The 20198-nt window shown below is 36.7% G+C and overlaps 1 protein-coding gene and 2 long non-coding RNA genes across 4 annotated transcripts; 1 reads left to right on the top strand and 2 right to left on the bottom strand.

The window, feature by feature from the left end:
- Nucleotides 1-124: 124 nt before the first annotated feature.
- On the bottom strand, nt 125-2383 carry LOC135677831 (uncharacterized). Its single transcript, XR_010514757.1, has 3 exons — nt 2162-2383; nt 1251-1317; nt 125-588 (listed from the first exon to the last, which is right to left on the bottom strand). It is a non-coding gene; the product is annotated as an uncharacterized LOC135677831 (long non-coding RNA).
- Nucleotides 2384-4575: 2192 nt separating this feature from the next.
- On the bottom strand, nt 4576-5445 carry LOC135676975 (uncharacterized). Its single transcript, XR_010514501.1, has 3 exons — nt 5230-5445; nt 4958-5026; nt 4576-4865 (listed from the first exon to the last, which is right to left on the bottom strand). It is a non-coding gene; the product is annotated as an uncharacterized LOC135676975 (long non-coding RNA).
- A 525-nt stretch (nt 5446-5970) lies between these two features.
- LOC135676973 (AUGMIN subunit 6-like) lies at nt 5971-17931 on the top strand. Of its 2 annotated transcripts, none has more exons than XM_065188743.1 (13): nt 5971-6279; nt 6362-6418; nt 6508-6602; nt 9988-10138; nt 11237-11362; nt 11480-11639; nt 12857-12917; nt 12994-13264; nt 15186-15311; nt 16137-16283; nt 16392-16638; nt 16800-17255; nt 17578-17931. In XM_065188743.1, exons 1-13 carry the CDS (start codon nt 6079-6081, stop codon nt 17616-17618), a joined length of 2139 nt encoding a protein of 712 aa, XP_065044815.1. In that variant the 5' UTR covers nt 5971-6078; the 3' UTR covers nt 17619-17931. The 2 variants fall into 2 exon arrangements, with proteins under 2 accessions (XP_065044815.1, XP_065044816.1); XM_065188744.1 differs by having other exon boundaries at nt 5972-6279; nt 16392-16623; nt 17578-17759.
- Nucleotides 17932-20198: the final 2267 nt, after the last annotated feature.

Here is a 20198-nt window from a genome sequence, read left to right as displayed (position 1 = left end):
AAGGAAAATATTACGAATAGTAAATTACATATGTACCCCTCCACAGTCAGTTATTCCAAACTAAGAGGAAATGAATGGAGACAGAATATTTTGACCCAACGGTCTACCTCAACCTTTACGCGATGAGTAGGCGGCCATATGAACGTTCTCCAATTCTGCTGCCGCCGACTATTATTTAAGCTCAGCAAACCATGGTGGAAGTGGGACCCGCAAGAGAACAGGCAGGTAGATGTATGGGTAGATAAAAGTTAGTGCGCGGAAGAGCGGGCCCAAATAAACAAACGCTTACCGATGGCGATTCGGACGCGCCGGTGGTCACGTGGGGTTGGCTGTGACGCCACCGCACATGTAAAACCTCCGGGTCGCGGGTCCCACCCAAGGCTGCTGTGCGTTCCGAGATAGTTGCGCTCCATCACGGCCGTTGAAATGGGTCTGTTTCGTGGCTGGAGGCGGGTGCGCCCGGTAGGCCACCCAACTTATGGGACGCTCCACCTACCACCCGCAGCTAACGGATTCGGGTACAACTCCGACTTTTAATGCTGGAGAAGGTAGCCACCTGTCCGACGTTGTAGGCAGACTGGAATCGTACTGTAACAACTGATGTCATGACCATATATAACACTCCCAACTAAGTGAACATTATAAGTATGTCATGGTAATTAATATTTATTAATCGAATGTTAGTTTCCATTTTTATGATTGACGGGAGGGAAGAATAAGAAGAAAAATCTTTATGCGGTGACCCCAATTTTTTCCACTTCTACTCACAATATTAGCAAAAATTTTCCACGTTAAAAAAAAAGAAAAAACATAAAACGTAGACTGCAAGGATTCCTAAACATAAAACATAAGTCTTAGATAACTAAAAGTTAACATGATACAATGCTGTTTCGTTAAAAGTAATAACCACAAAATAAGAAATAAAAATTATACTGCAGCATACGAAGTTCCCTTATAAGCAGGGAAGCTATTTCTGCAATGAAAATAAACATTTTCATGCCCTATATATGTTTTAATTTTTAGCACTACAAATCTTAGGCGGAGAAGAAAATTGTCACTAAATGTCCCCTTCAATGAGAGTAGTTTATAAACTCATGAAGTTACAGGAGGCGACATGAAAATAATGGCAGAGGCTCTCCCATGAATAGGTGAGTCAGTAGTTGCCCATCAATTTCCGGTGGTCAAGTTTAGGCCTGCTTTCCCTACCACAATTAAAGCCACAAGTCCAAGTGGTTGATGTGTGTACAAACCTCCAAGTATCGTAGTCTTCAAATGCTACGTAGATGTTGCAATCTTCTCCACTCCTCCTCAATCAATCTGCAAGGAATGAAGAAAACAACATCTAAACCATGTTAGTTCTCATATTATTTTATTCAGAACTATCATGAGAATCTGCAAGTGTAGCCTCAAATCTTGGATTTGAATTCCATTCCAAGATGCACCTAATTTTTTTGGGTGGAAACCCAATTTGGCTCTTTATGTCCCATGATAATTTTTTGGGCGGACTTGGTAGTTTATTGCATGATGATGCCGGGCCATCTCAAACATTTCCAGTTTTCTTTTGGATTGAGACGTGTATTGAAAAGTCATGGATGCCGGTCCAATCCAACCTCTGAAGGGGTTGTTGGGATATTTTCCACCTCATGAGACTTCCACATCAACCATATTTTAGTGTTGGGATTGGAATTGACATATTGAAAAAGCCATGGATTGGGTTCATCCAACAATTTCTCATGTTCATTGCACATCAGATCATATAAAGTCAACTCTGGATTATCCCTCAAACCTCGAGAAAAGAACAAACTTATTGGCTCTTATTAGAAGCTCACCATTCAGTGTTGTCAGCATCCAAAGTGCTTCACTCTCTATGACACCACTAATGCCAATTTAGCTGTGTAATCCATTTGTGGCCAATTGTATATTGTTCCACTTCTCTTTAATGTGCTCGATTTTTACAGCAGTAGATCTACTACAAAGGATCAAAATAGCCAGTCTTGCACTTCATCTTTTGCTTGTATTAATTATTGCAAGTGATGGACAGAAAACATGACATCTTTCCTTCCGAAGTCCAAAACATCCCCTCATGTTTCATCTTTTTCTTGAAGAGAAGTCATTTCAATTTTTTAAAGGAAGAAACAGGAAAATGAAAGCAGAAAGGTACCTGGAAAGACATTTCACATGGTTGGCTCCTTTGCTGCCGGCTTAGGATCAGAAACAGGAGATGGTCTCCACTGTTTTTGGTTCTTGTTCAGGAGGAACAGGATCCAATCGGTCAGTTGAGCAATATAATGGTCCTTCGTCTGCAATTGGACCATCAAGCTTTAGATCTGCAACCAAAAGCAAGGTAAATCATGTTGCATAAGTTACTTGGTGTTGGGGAAGAAGAAAGAATTCCAAAACCAAAAGAAAAATCTATCAGAGATCAACAATCCAAAGCATATTAGAAAGTCGACACATGATGTAACATGGTTCGGTAATTTCCTGCTTACCTCCATGGAGAAGATCAAATTCTTCAATATATGATATCAATTATAAGACTATTGAGTTATCTTCACTTAAGCACAAATTTCCTTGCACACATCTTACATAAGCTCGAAAAACTCATCTTTCAACCCCCTTTAGAAACCTAGAGAATATTCTCAAAAGCATCCAATGTGTCTTGCCTCCCCCTTACACCACAACCTTAAGACTCAAGATATTTATAGGAATAAATCCTAATTCACTAAAGAATTTCAATTTAATTTATTGAACTACATCGGTGCTCCATAAAATTTGCATTTAAGTGTGTAAATAACCAGTCCCATATAGCATGTTCTCCACATGTTACTAGGACAAAGTAGATTTTTCCTCTCTATAGTTCTGTTCTAGTAACAGAAGTAATGGTTCCATCAACATAAGATCCATATAATAGAAAAAGATAGTTTGTAATGAATGGCATATCAAATTTCTTTAGTATATGAATTTGCAGACCGATGTTGTGCTTGAGCAGTTCTGAAACTGAATGTGGAAAATATGATCAAACAAGACTAGTAGATAATTAAACATAACAAAGATAAGAAATTTAACCTGAGAAAAAATTGAAAATGCATCAGAGCTTCAACATGCACGTAAGTTATTTCAATACTTGTTAGACAAGGCTAATTTCCACAGAATTGTATGACTTCATTACCCTGGACTTACCTCAAGACTGTCATGCTAAAAGCGTAATACAAAATTAGAAGGACCAAAGACAAAAGCTAGGTATTTTTAAAAAAGTCCAGTAAATCCTGTGCACTTATCTATTTATGTGAAACCTAATACAACTTAAAGGAACTACAGACAGATTTTTTATTCATAAATTACTTGAATCAATGACAAACCTCTGCAAAACACAGCATTAGTATCAGCACTACCACATGCAATGAGAATCAGATGATAAAAATCAGCAGACAACACAATGACATGAAGTTGTAGGAACTAATTGGAGTGTGCAGTAGTGCAAGTGATTTTGTTTCGCAGATATTAAACAAACTTTGTAAAAATATCTCATCAGACGACAGGGGTGATGAATCTTTAAGATTTTGTAGACAGAAAAAGCATATCATGTAACATAGAGTAAGATCCCAAGCCAAATCACTATTAACACATGCTACTTCTTCTCAACCATTATAATTATGCAGATTAAAACAACTTCCAGTTCATATGCAATTCTTAGAAATTGGCTTCACCAATTTTAGTACTGTCTAGTGGCTGCTAAATAACTAAACAAAATCTAAAATATAGGAATTATCTATAGCTAGCTAATAATTCAATTAAGTATATAAGAGAACCTTTTGGTAGATTATAAAAGGTCATGATAACACTCGTTCATCTAAAACTTTCTTTATTACTATCTAATAACTAATAAGCACATAGATATAGAACTTTAGTTAACATTTTAGATCATGGGCAATATCTCATATCACTAAAAAATGGATAAGTGCCTTGTGAACAATTTCAATCTCCTATATACTTCTAGATCTTCCATATTAATCTTTAAAAAGTTCAACATTTCCCTCTATAATAAAACTCTTTTTTTTGTAGTCAATAGACATTTCTACAAACTATTCTCTTTACCTTTTTGAATACCTTTGGAGCCTTTTTTGTTGAATTGCAAATAAGTTCTTTAATCATCTTGATTGTGCTACTTCTCTCCTTGCTATAAAAATTATCAATAATCATTCTTCCAAAGGAATCCCTGATATTAATATGTTCCAAGTCATTTTTGTAAATCCTGCTAAAACTCTCAGCTTCATAAGTCAGAATGGTCACCCCTTCCCGAGAGAATAGAGAGGCAGAGAGAGAATCTGAGCAAAGTGATCATCATATAAGATAAAAATAAATTTTAAGGGAGAACATTAAACATATAGTAGACTACAGAGCAACATAAAAAACGAAGTTGAACAGATAAGTCTATTCAACAGCAAGTCTCTCTCTCTCTCTCTCTCTCTCAAACACACACACACACACACGAACACACAAAAAGGCAGAGGAAAAGTGTCTTTGATTACCAGGAAAGAAGAAAGACTAGTTGAGTACTACGACATTGAAGGACCTCAAATGGAAAACTAATCCAGTCAGACTATGTACCTTGGTCTTGGGAAAAAAAAAGATTATGTACCTTGGTCATTCTTGCTCTGCGGGTCGCTGCTTCTGCCTCCCACATTTTGTGGGTCTCTAGTGTTTGTGATTGTGCAGTTCAGAGTTTTAGTAGATCAATATCAGAAAATATCTTCTGTAAAATAATATCGTCATAACATGGCTGGAAAAAAGGTTGCGGCACGAAGAGTTCTCAGAAATCAATCAACTTTGTTCCAAACACACCGCCCCATGGTCTGTCTAGGGGGCTTCGACAACACAAAAATGGATAATAAGAACTAAAGCCGACAGGAACAGAAGGCGTAGAAAATGTATGACATAATTAGAAGAGAGTGAAAACCTGAAGCAGAAACTTCGACTGGTGCGTCAGCAAAATCACGGATTTCATAACCAAGTTCATCCTGCACAGCTAAAAGCTTACGCTGAAAACATTTAGAATGCAGATTAAATTCTCAGAACGAAGAACAGGGCTACATACAGTCACACCAACATGTACATATGTGGTAATAATTCAAATTCTGGAAAGTCCATTAGACAAGAAAATATATACAGAAAAGATGCATCCAAGGAGGAAAACCAAATCAAACCTAGAAATCAGTTTTAACGCCTTACCTAAACAGAGAAGGCTCAAATTATCTCTAATCACACAATGCAGATCAAGATGCCTCCTTGAACAAGATCGAAACTTCTGCATCGCCAATCTCTAGTGGTTGACATCGTTGCCAAACAAAAATGAAACCCTACTTGATGTGCAGGATGGCGGCAGCGCATTCAAGACGACAGAGAGTGATCTGAAACGGAGAGATATTGAAGCGAGTGGGGGTCGAAGACCATGGCTTGAGAGAAATCAAACAACGTGAGATTCAAATTAACAGAGAGGAACGATATGAAATGATGGTTCAGCTAACTACCTCGCAGTGCGTCGCTTCCACGTCTCCGAACGGCGTTATGGATTCAAACTATTGCAACATGTTCCAAGTGTCATATTCGGGGATGTCCAGACACCTTGATCCCTCTGTGGGTCCATCTCATCCTCGATTGACATAGAAGGTATGAACACGAGTAAGTATATAAGGGTGCATGTTTATCACACACCCAAGCGTTTTTAATCGTCCATCTAACGTTTTCCGTGTCTGGACGAAGCACTCCCCTTGACCTCCCCACATTGTACCCTGCCAATGGCGTCCTTATCGGGCTTCTTTGGTGGGGTTTACCATGTAAAAATGTGAACCCCCCCTGAGGTGGTGCCCACATCCCAGGTATTTCAAACAGTGCAATCAGCTCTCTTGCTGGTCGCGGGCCCTATCTGCGTTGGTTCGGCCCCTGACGCTTTGAACATAAGCAACGAAGCGGAGAAACATATAACGAGCGAAAAGAGAGAGCGACCTACGCATGGAGAACTTTTGAGCGATCGAGACGACACGAAGAGAGAGAGAGAGGGTCGAAGAGGTGGACGGAGACATGGCGACGGAGCGAGAGAAGGAGAGGGAAGCGGAGCTCGAGAGCGCTATGTACACCAACTGCCTCCTCCTCGGCCTCGATCCGGCCGTCCTCGGCATGGGCACCGGCAGCCCCAGGGTGGGGCATTTTCGCCATTCCAATCCAAAGTTGGGAGAGCAGCTACTATACTTCCTTCTCTGCGCCCTCCGCGGCTCCGCCAAGGCAACGAGATCGGATTGATTCGGATTATTAAGTGGTTTCCTTAATTGTTCGAAGCTGATCGGGATCTGCTGATGTTGTGTAGGATTTTGATAAGGTTTGGCCTATCTTTGATTCTGCCCAATCTCGTGACTTCCGAAAGGTTTGTGTTCCTTGCTGATTTCATGCGAATTTTCTTGCTTCCTTATGTATATTTTAAGGGATAATTATGTTGCTATCGGTTCTTCGTAGATCGTGCAAGGGATTATTATTGAGCTAGAGTCGCAAGGGGTGCTGCCGCGGAGTAATTCTAGGGTTTCATCTCTCGCAACTTGTTGTGGGCCAAGGTCAGCATAAACGTTCATCTTTCAAGCATTATATTCTTAGTCTCCTGATTCCGAACTTCAGTTTCCCGTAACAAAAGATTGGAGCCCAGAGTCCCTTTTTTGTCAAGTTAGTAATTCTTGATCTTACTTGCAATACGTGTTGCTTTTTCTTGGAATGCGATGTTTAGGAAACTCATTGGAGTATCTTTATTTGTATCACGATTTGGACATGCAATATAATGAGAAATATATTTTCCTTTCCACTTGGAAAAACACCTTAAGTTTTATATTTTTTTCAGTACGTATGAAAAGTTACTGCAAATTGATATATGCAATTTGTTGCCTTTGCTTGGTTTTGTGGAACCTGTAATTGGGGAATGTGAAGACTTTTGCTTCATTATTGTGTTCACTATGATAAATGTGCGACATTAAATGTAATTATGCTCCCACTTAGAATACAAATTTTCAGCTCTTATCATGTAAAATCCTCTTGGTGGTGAAATATGTAGCAATTTAGTTTTCTCGAGAAGGCATTGTCATTATAAGAACTTTGGAAATGGAAAGCTCTAGAACTGTGGATTACTCATAACTAGGATATTTGAGTTCCACATGGACTAACAAATCACCATAATGCTGCACCACCAGCGGAACAGTTTAAAAAGCTAAATTCATGTACGAGCCTATGCTCAGTATTATCGTCTTTTCAGCTTTTCCTCTTTACTAAGGATAACTAAGTCTTAACAAATTCAATGTTTCTGATGGATGTAGAAACGTGGTCTCCAACTGATTTTTCTTGTCGAAGCTTAAGAGATCTTAATACTTTGTGGTACTGAATATTTAAACCCAACCATACTGGTTTGCTGCATTTCTAGTATCATGAAGCTCTATTGAGGGCAATATCACAAGTCAAATCAAGTGCAATCAAATCTCTTTTTGTTGTTTTCAATAAAGTTTTTTTTAATTTCCCTTATATCTCCATGTACTATTAATTCTAATATCTTTTGACACCATTAATCAAATGCCATTTAAAATTGTTCTAGCCTCATTTTAGCCTAAATTGGAACAATGCTCAATTCTTTACAATGCAAGTATTTTTTTATTCCATCTTCTTAATAACTTCACGGATCCATCTTGACATATTTTATCTTACTAACACTTACTTTTGATGATTTCTAATTACCCAATATTTTGATCCATAAAGAATAGCCGGGCTTATAAATGTTCATTGGAAAATTTTATTTTAATTGAAGGAGCATATGACAACCACGCAATAATCCTCATGCCCCTTGTCACTTTTATTATTTCACATAAGCTCTTTGAGTTATATCTTATATCTTCATCAATCTGTCCTCCCTGCTAATTATTAGATTGCAGATACCTGAAAATTCTACTTATGAGAACTTTTTACTCTGTCATTTTTAGTTAAACTCTCAATTCATCTTTTGATATTACTAAAATTGCATTTTTTTGATATTCATCATTAGTTCTATCTATTCTGAAACCCGTAGTCTATAACATCCATTTTCATAGTTTCAAGTTTATAACTAATGCAGCTAAGATATCATCAGTCAGGACAATATCATTAGTAAATAATATGCAGGTCTGAAGTTTACCTTGAATATGCCTAATATAAATCCAGGCAACACCTAAGGTGCTAAAAGCCTATTGTTATAAATGCAATTACATAGTCGTTGAACAATAATTTTCAGTGTCATGGCTAGTTTCTCTACCTATGTGCTTCTGTTTATGAATGATCATGTAGCGAATGATTCCTGATATTCATGTGCTATTATTAACACATAGTTTCACACATCCATATATTTTATCCTATTTGCACCTGATTCTGATTAGGAGTGATTTGGAGCAAAAGTTAAAAAATCCTAATTTTTCGAAGTTGTTGGGATCTAAGCAAGGTTTGCTTTACCGATGCATATTGCCCGGTATGGGTGATGCATACTGGTCCGATAAGATTTCGCTATACGGATTGCCCTTTACTAGACAGTACTGGTCACTTGACCTCGTATCGAGCGATACGGAGTCTGTACCAGGCGATAACGGTCGAAATCTGACCATTACTGATTATACCGATTGATAATCGATCAAAGGTTGAGATTGCCCTATTTCAAATAGTCAATTTGACCGTTTAAGCCTTAGAAACAAAGATTGATTTCGTCATATTCACAATCGTCGTATTATGGAGAATCTTACAGCCAACAGTAGTACGGTAATAGTTGGTCATATTTCTCTAGGTAACAGTACGATGATTGATCTTACGATACGGAGCAGCAGATCGATAGCAAAAGTAGAAATTTTGACATTCTCTATGGTTCGCACCAATACATGCCACATTCATCCTTGCCTTAGGAGCTGTCTCGGACATGTAGTTCACGACGATCATCACATTGATGCACTAGTGGTATACAGTGTATCAGTACACTATATCGTGGGATCAATTTCAGGATTGGGTCAGACAAACATATCATATTGATATATGATACATAGGATCGAGGATCCTGAGACGTTGCCCGTGGTGTCCCATCATTCTTTTTGGTTGTAGAACTAGGTATATCAATCGATTGATTACTTAATTCATTTGAATCTTAAAGTTTAAGTTGTGTAAAAAATAATCTAACAATTTAAATAATTTCTTTATAGATAATTTAATATTAACGGAAGGATAATTCAGAACGTACTACAAAGCTACTTCTCAAAGCTCGAAAAAAATATGTGGCACTTTTTTTAAAATTTACATTATTTTTGCTAAAATTATACTAAAATTATATTTATTTTTAACTTAAAAACCTTAACCTAACTTTGTTTCTATTTTTCAAGCATTTTTTGAGGTTTTTTTTATGATTTTGAGTGTATCGTCAGTACGTACCATACCAAGCAGGGCTCGGTACACCAGTACAGGCCAAAATTACAATCCTTAGATCTAAGTCTGGTGGTAAAGGTCAAATGGTAGAATTTTGGTTTACTGTGTGATAAATTTGGTAAAAGAGGTCACACAAAAAATTGCAGAAACTACTCCGCAGTTAAGAAAAATGTTATTGAGGTGGAGCTAACTAATAGAAAATCTTTTTAAGGATCATTGTCTAAGCATTTCTGGTGAAAGATATGGGTACCACCTGATCTCATTGCAATTCTATTAATTTTGTCACCCCCACAACCTGGAATCTTCAAGCTAATGGCATCTTCTTGCTTGTTTGTGTTATTCTGAAGTCTATGTTCACCTTGAAATATTTGTTGCTCTTCCAAAATAATAGATTACGCTTTGGTTGTTATAAAATGATTTTGCTAATATCATTACACCGGTCTTCTGATGTTGGACTTAGCAGCATTCCATTATGTGTAGGCTGCTGCTACCTTTATGACATGTAAAGCATTATTGATTCTATAATTGCAGATTTGTTGAGCTTCTGTGGCAACTTTCTGTGCATGCCTTGCGAGAGGTTCATGTACGAACATTTGCTGCTGATGTGGCTTCTAATCCTCTGCCTCCTGCACTGACAGATGCTTCTTATCAACATGCTGCTGCATTGCTTCCAGTGACTAAGGTAATCTCATGAATTGGTCTTTTCATTCACTAGAGGATTTTGTAAATTTCCAGTATACGTGCTTGACTTATTGTGATTGCATCTACCATCCAATTTATCTTGGAGATTGAACTTTTTTTGGCAAGGATATTCTTTGGCTGTCACCTGCAATTCTTAGAAATAGAAGGGAAAACTAGAAAAACAGTCCCCAGAATTTCTCGAGCAAGTATCAAATGAGTGAAGGTCCTTCCCAAGAAGCTAGATGTTACCTCACAAATGAAACTGTTATTATGGCCATTTGCCTCCAGATATCACTTCTTCCATTTGGCAGTCCTTGACCATATTATGGCCATTTGCATCCAGATATCACTTCTTCCATTTGACAGTCCTTGACCATATTACTTAAGTTTCAATTTCACTTAACACTGATTGGTTATCATTATCATCCTTTTTTATGAAATTTATCTTTCCTCTTTTTGTTTGCCAAATTATCCCCTCCATTTTCCTTTTCTAATTACTTGTCTAGCCCAAAATGTGACCATGTACTTGTCATTTAATAGTTAATGAACATGAATAACTGCTAGATTGATCTAAACCTGACTACTAACTCTATACATTAAACTACGAACCAAATTTTGGGCAGTTGTTTTCTAATATACTTCACAAGTTTCTCAGATCTAATGAGCTTAGAGACTGAACTCGATACAAACATGCAAAGTTAAAATTCAAGTTAGTTCTTTCTCCTAAGAAAAATTAATACAGTCCTACACTGATTTCAGTAATCCACTAGACAAGATATGGTACCAGTATACCAGGCGACATATTGACTTATACCTTCTGGTATGATTGAATAATAATAAAATATATACTATATTATACTGATATCGAGCTATATGTTTCGATACCAGTTCTTGGTCGGATGAAACCCTGGCTACAATTTGGTCGAAGCCCTTCTGTTTGCAGAGCTCTATCTGTGAATGTTTTGGAAAAATGGGTCGTTGAATATGTTCTTTTGTAATATAAAATATTTTAAAAATTTGTGATCATCATAGTTAACAAATTGGACTTACTTTGTTGGACTGAGTTTATCTTTCCTAACAAACTTCTTGTGTTGAGCAGGCTAGAATAGCTCTTGAGAGACAGAGATTTCTGAAAAATGCAAATGCTGCTGTTCATAGACAAACTACTTGGTCAAACTTAGCCCATGAAATGACTGCCGAGTTCCGTGGTCTATGCGCTGAAGAGGTAGTTCATAATTTCCACAGAATTGCTGTATTTGACTTTTTCTTTCGCTCCAAATTCTTTGTATGTGTTACTTTGACAACATTGCTAATTCTACCATTTCAAACGGCAATTGCTTAGGCCTATTTGCAACAAGAGTTGGAAAAACTGCAGGACATAAGAAGTAAAGTTAAAACGGAAGGTGAATTGTGTGATGATCATGTCTCCAGTTTTTCTGGGCAGAACTCGCACTTGGTAGCCAAGGCTACTTGCCTTTGGGAGACGTTACTAGCTCGGAGGGGTAAGCAGAAGAAATACTTATTTCACTATTTATATTATCATAATTCTCCTCAAATTGGCATCATAGCTTCTCAAAATTTCTGCTTTTGTATAAAAGTGTTCAGTTTCTTATCTACTTTTTTTCCCAAGCTTAATGTAGGACAGTTACCCTACATACTTTTCATATCCTTGCTACATTTTATTAAATGACCTGATTGGCTCATGAAATAATACTCGGTAAAAAGTTGCTAAGGTTTTCTCATGGAACTGGGGACTGCATGCTTCTGATATAAAACTTTGTTCTTTCATGGGTAGGTGTTAACTTTGGTGTCACGCCTAATACACATGGGATGGATCTCAGTATCTGTAGCATGGACAATGCTGTATATGTGATACTCATGATAACTTTACAGTGTGTAGCTCTGCTGATTTGGGCTAACATTGTATGTTTGTGGAAGCATCTGGAATGCAGTGAATGCTCACTTAAGGATTCTGTATATGGAAAGAAGACAAACATTTCTATGCATTATAGTCCTACCTTTTGACTAGTGATACTGCAAAATTTATTAACTTGTAAATGAATGTCATATGCATCATTAACCATGTGGTTACTTCTCCGTAGTTTTTCAGATTGGATTCTCATGAATGATTCCTTGATGAAAGAAGAATATTTCAACTTCATGTTGTTACTTGGACCTTTCTTTCATTTGTTGTTAAACAAAAGGTTCTTACTGCTTGCAGTTCTATCAAGGATGTTCATTTTGGTCCATATATTTATGATGTTTTTGACTGATAGTTATAGAACTATGACATTGAGCATCATTTTTAAGTGATTTTGGTTTGATTCTTCAGATGTTGCCTTGTCTTTAGAATCAATTAGTATTGCAGGTCTTCAACCAATACAAGATCATGTCAGCTTTGAACTTTTGGTCAAACTTTTAGTTTATTATTGGAGAACTTAGAGAAATAATTACCCATATCAGTGAGTTTAAAGATGACCAGTTCTTTGATTTAGATTATCACTGGAACTCTTGGAGAAAGATCAATGAGCTTTTAGATGATTGTTCCTTTTTTTTAAGTAATGCTATGATATTTTAATGATTTTACTTTTTAATTGGTTTTTATATTTTAAGCACTTTATTTCCTTTGTCAGTTTAACATTTTCCAAGCTTTTCAATATGTGATAGATAATTGTCTCATTTTGGTTTCTTGACATACTTTTAACACTTTGTTATGCAGATCAACATGAGGTTTTAGCTTCTGGCCCAATTGAGGATTTGATAGCCCATCGTGAGCACAGGTGAAGTTCAATAATTTGTAGAAAAATAAACTTTCATTTAGTTGATACTCAGATGATGTTTACTTTCCGTTGCTAGGTATCGCATCTCTGGTTCATCTTTGGCTGCAACTATGGGTCTAAGCTCACAGGTTCCACATTCAGATGTACTATCAGTTGCTTCTGGTGAGATATCTTCGCCTATAGATATCCGTGAGCAGATGGATTCACCTCATAATCAAGGAATAAGTGAGAGTTTCTCGAAGATGGTTGACAGAGGTGGAATAGTTTACCCTACATTTGATGTTGCCGAAATTCTTAGACGTTGGACTCATGCTTTACAACGTATTCATAAACAATCTCTTTATTTGGTAAGTTAATTCAGATTAAACATTTTAAGCCATAACAATTGAACTCGAGTGAGATAATTACATATATTTATTTTTTTATCATTCTGATTCCAGAGTTGATATTATGCATATTGCAAAAGATTTTCAGTTACGTATCTCTACAAGATTGCCTAGTTTTAAAATGTAGTGTGTGGATCCTGCAGCTTAGTGCACACTTGTATGTTCTGATGGGAAATATTTTCTCACTTTCTTATGAGTTTATAGTCGATCATAAACTTATACCAGACCGTTAAGTCTTTGACATTTCTCATGATATGAGCCATCATCATCGGTGCTGCTATAGGAAGACCATAGGGAAGGAACTTGATTATGTGATTTTTGAAATGGCCTTGATTCTTGTGCTTCTTTTTTTTTCCCATCCCTCTAACAGAATGAAGGGTATGAACTATGAACCATGTGCCTTTTTTGAATTGCTAATGCACAATGGTTGTGCATGCCATTGGTTCCTTCTTTGGTGGTGATCAGATGATAAATCCAGATTTAAGATGCTAATTTTAATTATGAAGTTATAGATTTTGGTTTTAGATGGTCTATGGTTAGAATAAAATATGAGTTATAAAGGCCCATACCAGTCCTAGGTTCTGTCAACCTCGGTAATTCATCATGACAGCAGATAAACAGGTTGACAATGCTCATTTAACGAGCTACCAATCAAAGAGAAAGGCAGGAGAGATTAGAGTCCTGAGATTTGAACTCACATGGAGGTTAATATGTTCAGCATCATCCTCTATTTTATACACAGCTGGCTCTTTATTTTTTTCCTTTCCTTTATTATTGGGATCTTTGTTACAAATTTGATAAGGGTTCAGTGACTTGCATTAAGTTTTGATTGAAGAATGAAGGGATGATATATGTTTTTCTCCTGTAAGTTGTTTAAGAGTTCTTTTTCATCCTCTCCCTGATCATATCCTTTTCACTTTATTTCTCTTCAATGGCTACTATTATACTGCTGCAATTGATACTAATGTTTGCATATATAAGTTCTATCCATGATAATAAACCATAAATAGTTTATTTGCTTTAAAGTCCCTTTTGGTGTCAATTGCACATAATTTTCAAATGACAACAGGCAATAACTTTTAGTTCTCTAAAATCAAATGTGTTTTCTGGGCTAACGAATTCCTCGTTAACAAACCACTTTGGTCACTAGTGTTTCCATCACCCAATACTTGGTAAAATAAAAAGAAACTTCTTCCTGCCTGCAAAATTGATCATGTAACCTCTTCAGAAATAGGAAGCACCATGAATCCCTAAGCTAAGTCCCGGTTGGCTGATTAATATATTTTGATATATTTTTCTTTATCAAGGTACTACAGACATCTAGCAGAGACTTTTTGGGGTCAATTTACTGGAAATCTCCTAATCCTGGGTTCATAGAGTTGATAACAGCAGGCATAAAAAGGAATAAAACCTTCTTACTTTGCTGGTTTCTAATTATAAGCCAATTCAACAGTTCTTTTTAGCAAAATCAGGTGTATTCTCTTAGGATGTATAGATCTTCCTGTTCTTTGTCCTGGATAGATGGGAATCTCGTGTCTACTCTAAACTAGTTTCACAGAACATCCATCTATTGACTAATTCTGCTCGACCTCTTTTCCTTCTCATATAACTTAGGATTGCAGTTGAGCTTGTTGGAAATCTTGTACCCCCCTCTAACAGTGTATTCTGCATGAAGCTGGTTGGAAATCCATCCAATTTGTTTGCTGAACCTTTTTCTCTTCTCATTTAATGTAGAGTCTAAGATATCTTTGGAAACTCAGGGTAAATGTCAAATTTAAGTTATTTCAGCATACCAGAGGTAGAGTGCAATTTTATTTGTAACTTAATCCATAATCTTCACAATTGGTGTGCTAGTGATTGCTGTTGACTTTTGCTATTGCAGGTCAAGGCTAACAATGGAGAGGGCCCAGAGCTCCTTCGTACTTCATCTGAAAATGATGCAAGTGGGCATGCCGAGTTCTTGGCTACAACTCTTGCAGAACATCGCCAACATTTAGTTAGCATACAGGTAAATTTGACACTTACCATTGCTGTTACATATTGTTTCCTTGCCTTTTCTGTTTAGTGGATGCGGGTTTTATGACTAATTTGATATCAACTTGCTATCTTCTTGACAACGTGGAATCTAATAGTTAAGCGGAATTGATTGCACATTTTCTTTGAGAATGTGATTAATTAAAATTATCCGCCATGGTAATTGAATTGTTCCTCTACTTCATTGTGTCTTCAAGACTGAAGCAAAGGCTGCCCTTCACTAGGCTGCCAATCTGTGGTTGTTCTCACCTAAAGGAAAGTGGTATTTAGGGAATCTGGGGGATCACCTAGTGTGTGATGTCACTGTGTTGATTAAAGATGAACAACATACAACTATATATATATATATATATATATATATATATATATAATAGTAAATATGATCACATTTCCCTAATTCCAAGATCACACAACAATTTATTGTTGATAAAGCTAAAGTTAATCCATTCATTGCACAGTAAGTCCTTGCATGCAAACTACAACGATACAAGATAAGCTCAAAATCTCTGCTAGTTTACCAATTCAATCTTTTGGTGTTGGATCCAAGAGGTGTCGAAGCAAAAGGCTAATAAAGAGTTTCAAGAGTTGGTGTGATCATAAGATACTAAAAAATAAAAATTGACTTATCAGACAATTTATTACAGACAAGTATCTTCTATTGAGCCTTTATTTGTGTGTCAAATGTGTTGAACAGAGACTTTAGTTTATCCTACTTAATTTGGGTTTGACTAGGTGGCCAAACCCATTTAAGCACCTATGTGGCTAGTTTCTAATTGTAACTCTTCTTTCTGCAACACAGGGACTAATTAGTCAACTAAAGGAAGCCATTCCAGCAATGCAAAAATCTATTGCAGAACTCACTGAAGAAGTGGAAAGCGTTTCGTCATCTACAATGGATGGGTTTAATGCCAGATCAATATTAAGTATGCAGTCCCAAGTGCCTCAAGTAAGAATCCTGTCTTTGTCCGTGAAATTATTTAGTTTGTTTGGGTGTTTAATATCTGTCATTTGTTTTTCTTTTGTTTTCGTCTACTAATACTTTTCTTTTGATCAGGATATTGTTGCTGATGAAGTCATCGAGTTAAATTCCAGACTCTCATCTCTTCAGCTTGAGAATGTTTCCAAAAGCCCTGTTCTAAAACTCCCTCATTTAATCAGCCTGGCTCCCAATTCATCAGCAAAAAGTATGCACACACCAAAGTTGACTACTATAACTGCTCAATCCATTCAGGAATCTTTGCCAGTGGGAACATCAGCAGAGTCACAGTTTACAAATGATTATAGAGGTGGTGCAGCAAAACGTTAGCATCTTCAATTGTCTGCCAACTTACCCCTTTTTTCAATTTATTCATAGATATCCTGCAACCGTTATGCTTGATTTTGCATTTGTAGCCTTTTGATGTCAACCACAGTAATTTTCGAATCGTGGTCTTTATTTATTATCTTTTTCCTTGTTACACAGAAAATGATGATTATGATGTTCAGAGTATTAGGCGTTCTGTTCGTGAAGCAGCACTTACAAGACCATCAAACAACTCAGAATTGATATTAGAAAGTAGCGAAGATGACAGTTCTGAACACTTCTTCATGCCTATATCTACTGGAGTTTCGGTAAAAGTGGTAGATAGTTCTCCTGTTCGGAAAAAACAACAATTAGCCCTTTCTCCACCAGATATTCATGTTCCCAGCAGTTCTAAAGATTTTCTCATTAATACTGAGGGCCAGCTAGATTCTGTTCCAATATCAAATAATTTATATGGAATTGATGGACACACGAATCAGACAGGCTTAATTCAACCAGCCTTTCTTAATTCAAGAAAAGCATATGCAGATATTGATGATGCTATGGATCAAGTCTTCTCACCTCCTTTGCTAATGGAATCATCATTCTTCCAAGATGCTTATGAGGACTTGCTTGGTAATTTTTTCTCACCAATAAATGCTATCCACACATTTATATATCTTTGCATCTAGTAGTAAGATTTCTTTTTTTCCTGTTTAAATTATACAGTGACACTGACACTAACATTGATTTGCTAGAGTATGCATCTTTTGATATGGGAACAGTAGTTTAAACTTATAGAATAAGCTGCTCATCGTCACTATGTGATTAATATGTAGCACTCTAGTCATTCAATAACGATTACTTTGGATCACTAAAGCTGCTAATACTCCCTCCCACTAGAATTTCTCCTGAAATGCTCGACAAGTTGGTGACACTAAATGTTTTATCCTTGCAGCACCACTCTCTGAAACTGATGCTGCCCTAATAGAATATTAGAGTTTGGGTTTGAGTGCATACCAAATGATCAAACGGAAGCTGCGTATCTTGTCGCAATGGCCCAGTGTACTTTCTGGTCCTTGCTCTCGAGGATCAACATGTATCTATGCGACGGCATACGTGCCAACTGCAGCATATAAATGCGTGCTTTTACGACACTGAGGCAGCACTCCATTCAACTATGCCAGCTCGCTTACTTCACAAACATAAATGTACGCCAAACGGTCAACACTTTTTATTCAGTTTACAGCAACTATTTGTGTTGTAATGATCCATTATTCAAATACCATTATACATTCATAGATTTGTCTTCTGTCAGCTTCTTTGAACGATGTTCATCTTTGGAGAGCATCAAATTTGGGCCTCATTTTGTGAGCATCATACATGCTGAAATATTACTGTCTCTTCTTTGGAGTATAAAAAAGAAAAGAGGTATGTGTTTGCAGATCATTTACGTTTTCTTCTGTTTCAATAGCTCAACTGAGATCCGTTAGCTTATTGACTGTCACATTAGACTTCTTGTTCTAAATAAAATAGCAAATCAAATTAGCTCATCAAGGTCTTTGTCTGGAAGACTGCAGGTATGTATGGCTGTCATTAGATACTGCTCTTTCTTTCAACTGCTCTAGAAAAAAGTCAAAACAAAAAAGGGCTATTAGGTAAAATATTAATTAAGCATCATGCAAAACAATAGGGTTGATAAATATTTTGCTATTAATAATCTTAAAAAGTTAGATTGTTAGGAAAAACTCAATATATATTAAACTCTAACGTCGACAAAATAGCTTGTTTTGTAGTGTTAATTGGTCAGTGGTATGATTGCACAAGGCAATTAAAACTGCAACAAAAGAGCACTTTTGCTTTCCTCTCTCTGTGTTGGTGCCAACTGAAACCCATCTTTCATTAATATCTGCTGAATTTTCTCCCTTGATTTCACATGCTCTCTGTTTCTTCCCAAGTCCATCATGTTTCAAGCACTGCACGAGAGAGAGAGAGAGAGAGATTGCACCTTTTAGTCTCCTTCGGCGGGACCTAATGGTCTGGAGTCCGACATCGGACAGGTGCCTAAAGCTCAGCGCAGGGCAGATCCTTCGTCCCGACTCGAACAGCATGAGCTCGAAGTCATGGTCTTCGAACTCAATGCAGCCTTCCTTCTTCTTGAGCTTTCCTCATCAGTCTCGTTTTCGTTCCAGCAATAAGAGAGAGCCTCTTTGGATCAGAGAGGGACCGTGAGAACTGCCTCGATGTTGTCTTTGGCGAGACGAGTGTCATCGTTCTTCCAGCTCGAGCAGGTTCTCCTCGATGACCAACTCATAGAAGACATCCTCATCAACCCTAACCATGGGCAATCCTGCACTTAAGATCGCCTGGCTGAGGTTGACAGGACTCTGACGAAGAACGAGCGATGGTGTCAAGCAGTAGTAGACTGGTCTCTTCTTCCCTTGCATGGCGGAACGACTGCACCCGTCGTAAGGTGAAAAGCTCACGTCGACGCCATTGTAGGAGTAGATGTTGGGGACAACGAGTTGGCGCCTGCAGCAGAAATCTAGATCGTGAATCCCTATGGGTTCTCTTGCCGTCGCGGAAGACGAAATCACCACTGTTGTGACACAGCTTCCATAGAGATAGATTGATGTGGAAGCTTACCGAGTTGGCGTAAGTTTCCGACTAGGGGGAGCTATTTTGTGCCAGGGGAAGCGACAGCCTTCTCCCTTCTCCTCTCTTCTGTTCTTTTGGGCATCGAGTGATGAAGAAGCCACGGAGGTAAAAAAATTGATAGACCGAGTAAATTTGGCTAATCAATGAGTACTGTTATTAGTCTTTACAAATACGTGAAATAATTTTTTACCAACTAAGTTAATTGATATTTTATAATAAAAAAAATCAAATGATATTTTGAATCTAAGTGTTTTAGTAAATTTGTTAGATGAGATTTTAAGCCGTAAATAGAGATTTGATTCGTTATCATCAATCCAATATTTTAGATGTATTTACCATAAATTTTCTTATACTACAGTTTTGTTCTGTTCTCCTTTGGTACATGATGTACATTATCATGCTAGAAAATTAAAAAAAAGCTGATTTATCGAAAAAAAAAATCCATAGTAATAAATTTTTACTGGATGACACCCATATATTTTGATAATATCTTTGAACCGAGTTGTTTTAAGTTCAATCAATTCGTGAGTCGATTCGGTTTAAGTCAAGTCGCTTCGGGTCGGATCCCTTCAAATTTGATCGGATTTTTATATTAAATATATAAAAATATATTTTTATATTTTATGTTCAAGTTGCACTCACTTACAAAACTTATTAAAAATATAATAAATTTTTAATAAATTTATTCTAAATTCATCATAAAATATAAAACTAGTAATTTTTTTGTTAAAATCATATTTTAGTAGAATTCTCAAAGTTTTGATAATTAATTATTCTAAAAATATTAATTTTAAAATAAGTTAGATAATTGAGCTTAACTTATTTTAATTTTGAGTGTAACTAAGTTAATATTGAAAATAAAAAATAAAAATATGATTTTATTATTATTATTATTTCTTTTTTGATAAATTTATGATAATT

The sequence above is a fragment of the Musa acuminata genome, chromosome BXJ1-6 (assembly GCF_036884655.1).
Source record: "Musa acuminata AAA Group cultivar baxijiao chromosome BXJ1-6, Cavendish_Baxijiao_AAA, whole genome shotgun sequence".
NCBI lineage: Eukaryota > Viridiplantae > Streptophyta > Magnoliopsida > Zingiberales > Musaceae > Musa > Musa acuminata.
The sequence above is the reverse complement of the archived record's forward strand: the minus strand, read 5'-3'. Positions and strand labels throughout refer to the sequence as shown.

Excerpts from the sequence above, each read along its gene's own strand:
- LOC135676973 (XM_065188743.1), top strand. The coding sequence starts at position 6,079 with ATGGCGACGGAGCGAGAGAAGGAGAGGGAAGCGGAGCTCGAGAGCGCT. Across the intron at positions 13,265-15,185 it reads ATAAACAATCTCTTTATTTG|GTCAAGGCTAACAATGGAGA; the intron begins GTAAGTTAATTC and ends TTGCTATTGCAG. Across the intron at positions 16,284-16,391 it reads TGCAGTCCCAAGTGCCTCAA|GATATTGTTGCTGATGAAGT; the intron begins GTAAGAATCCTG and ends TCTTTTGATCAG.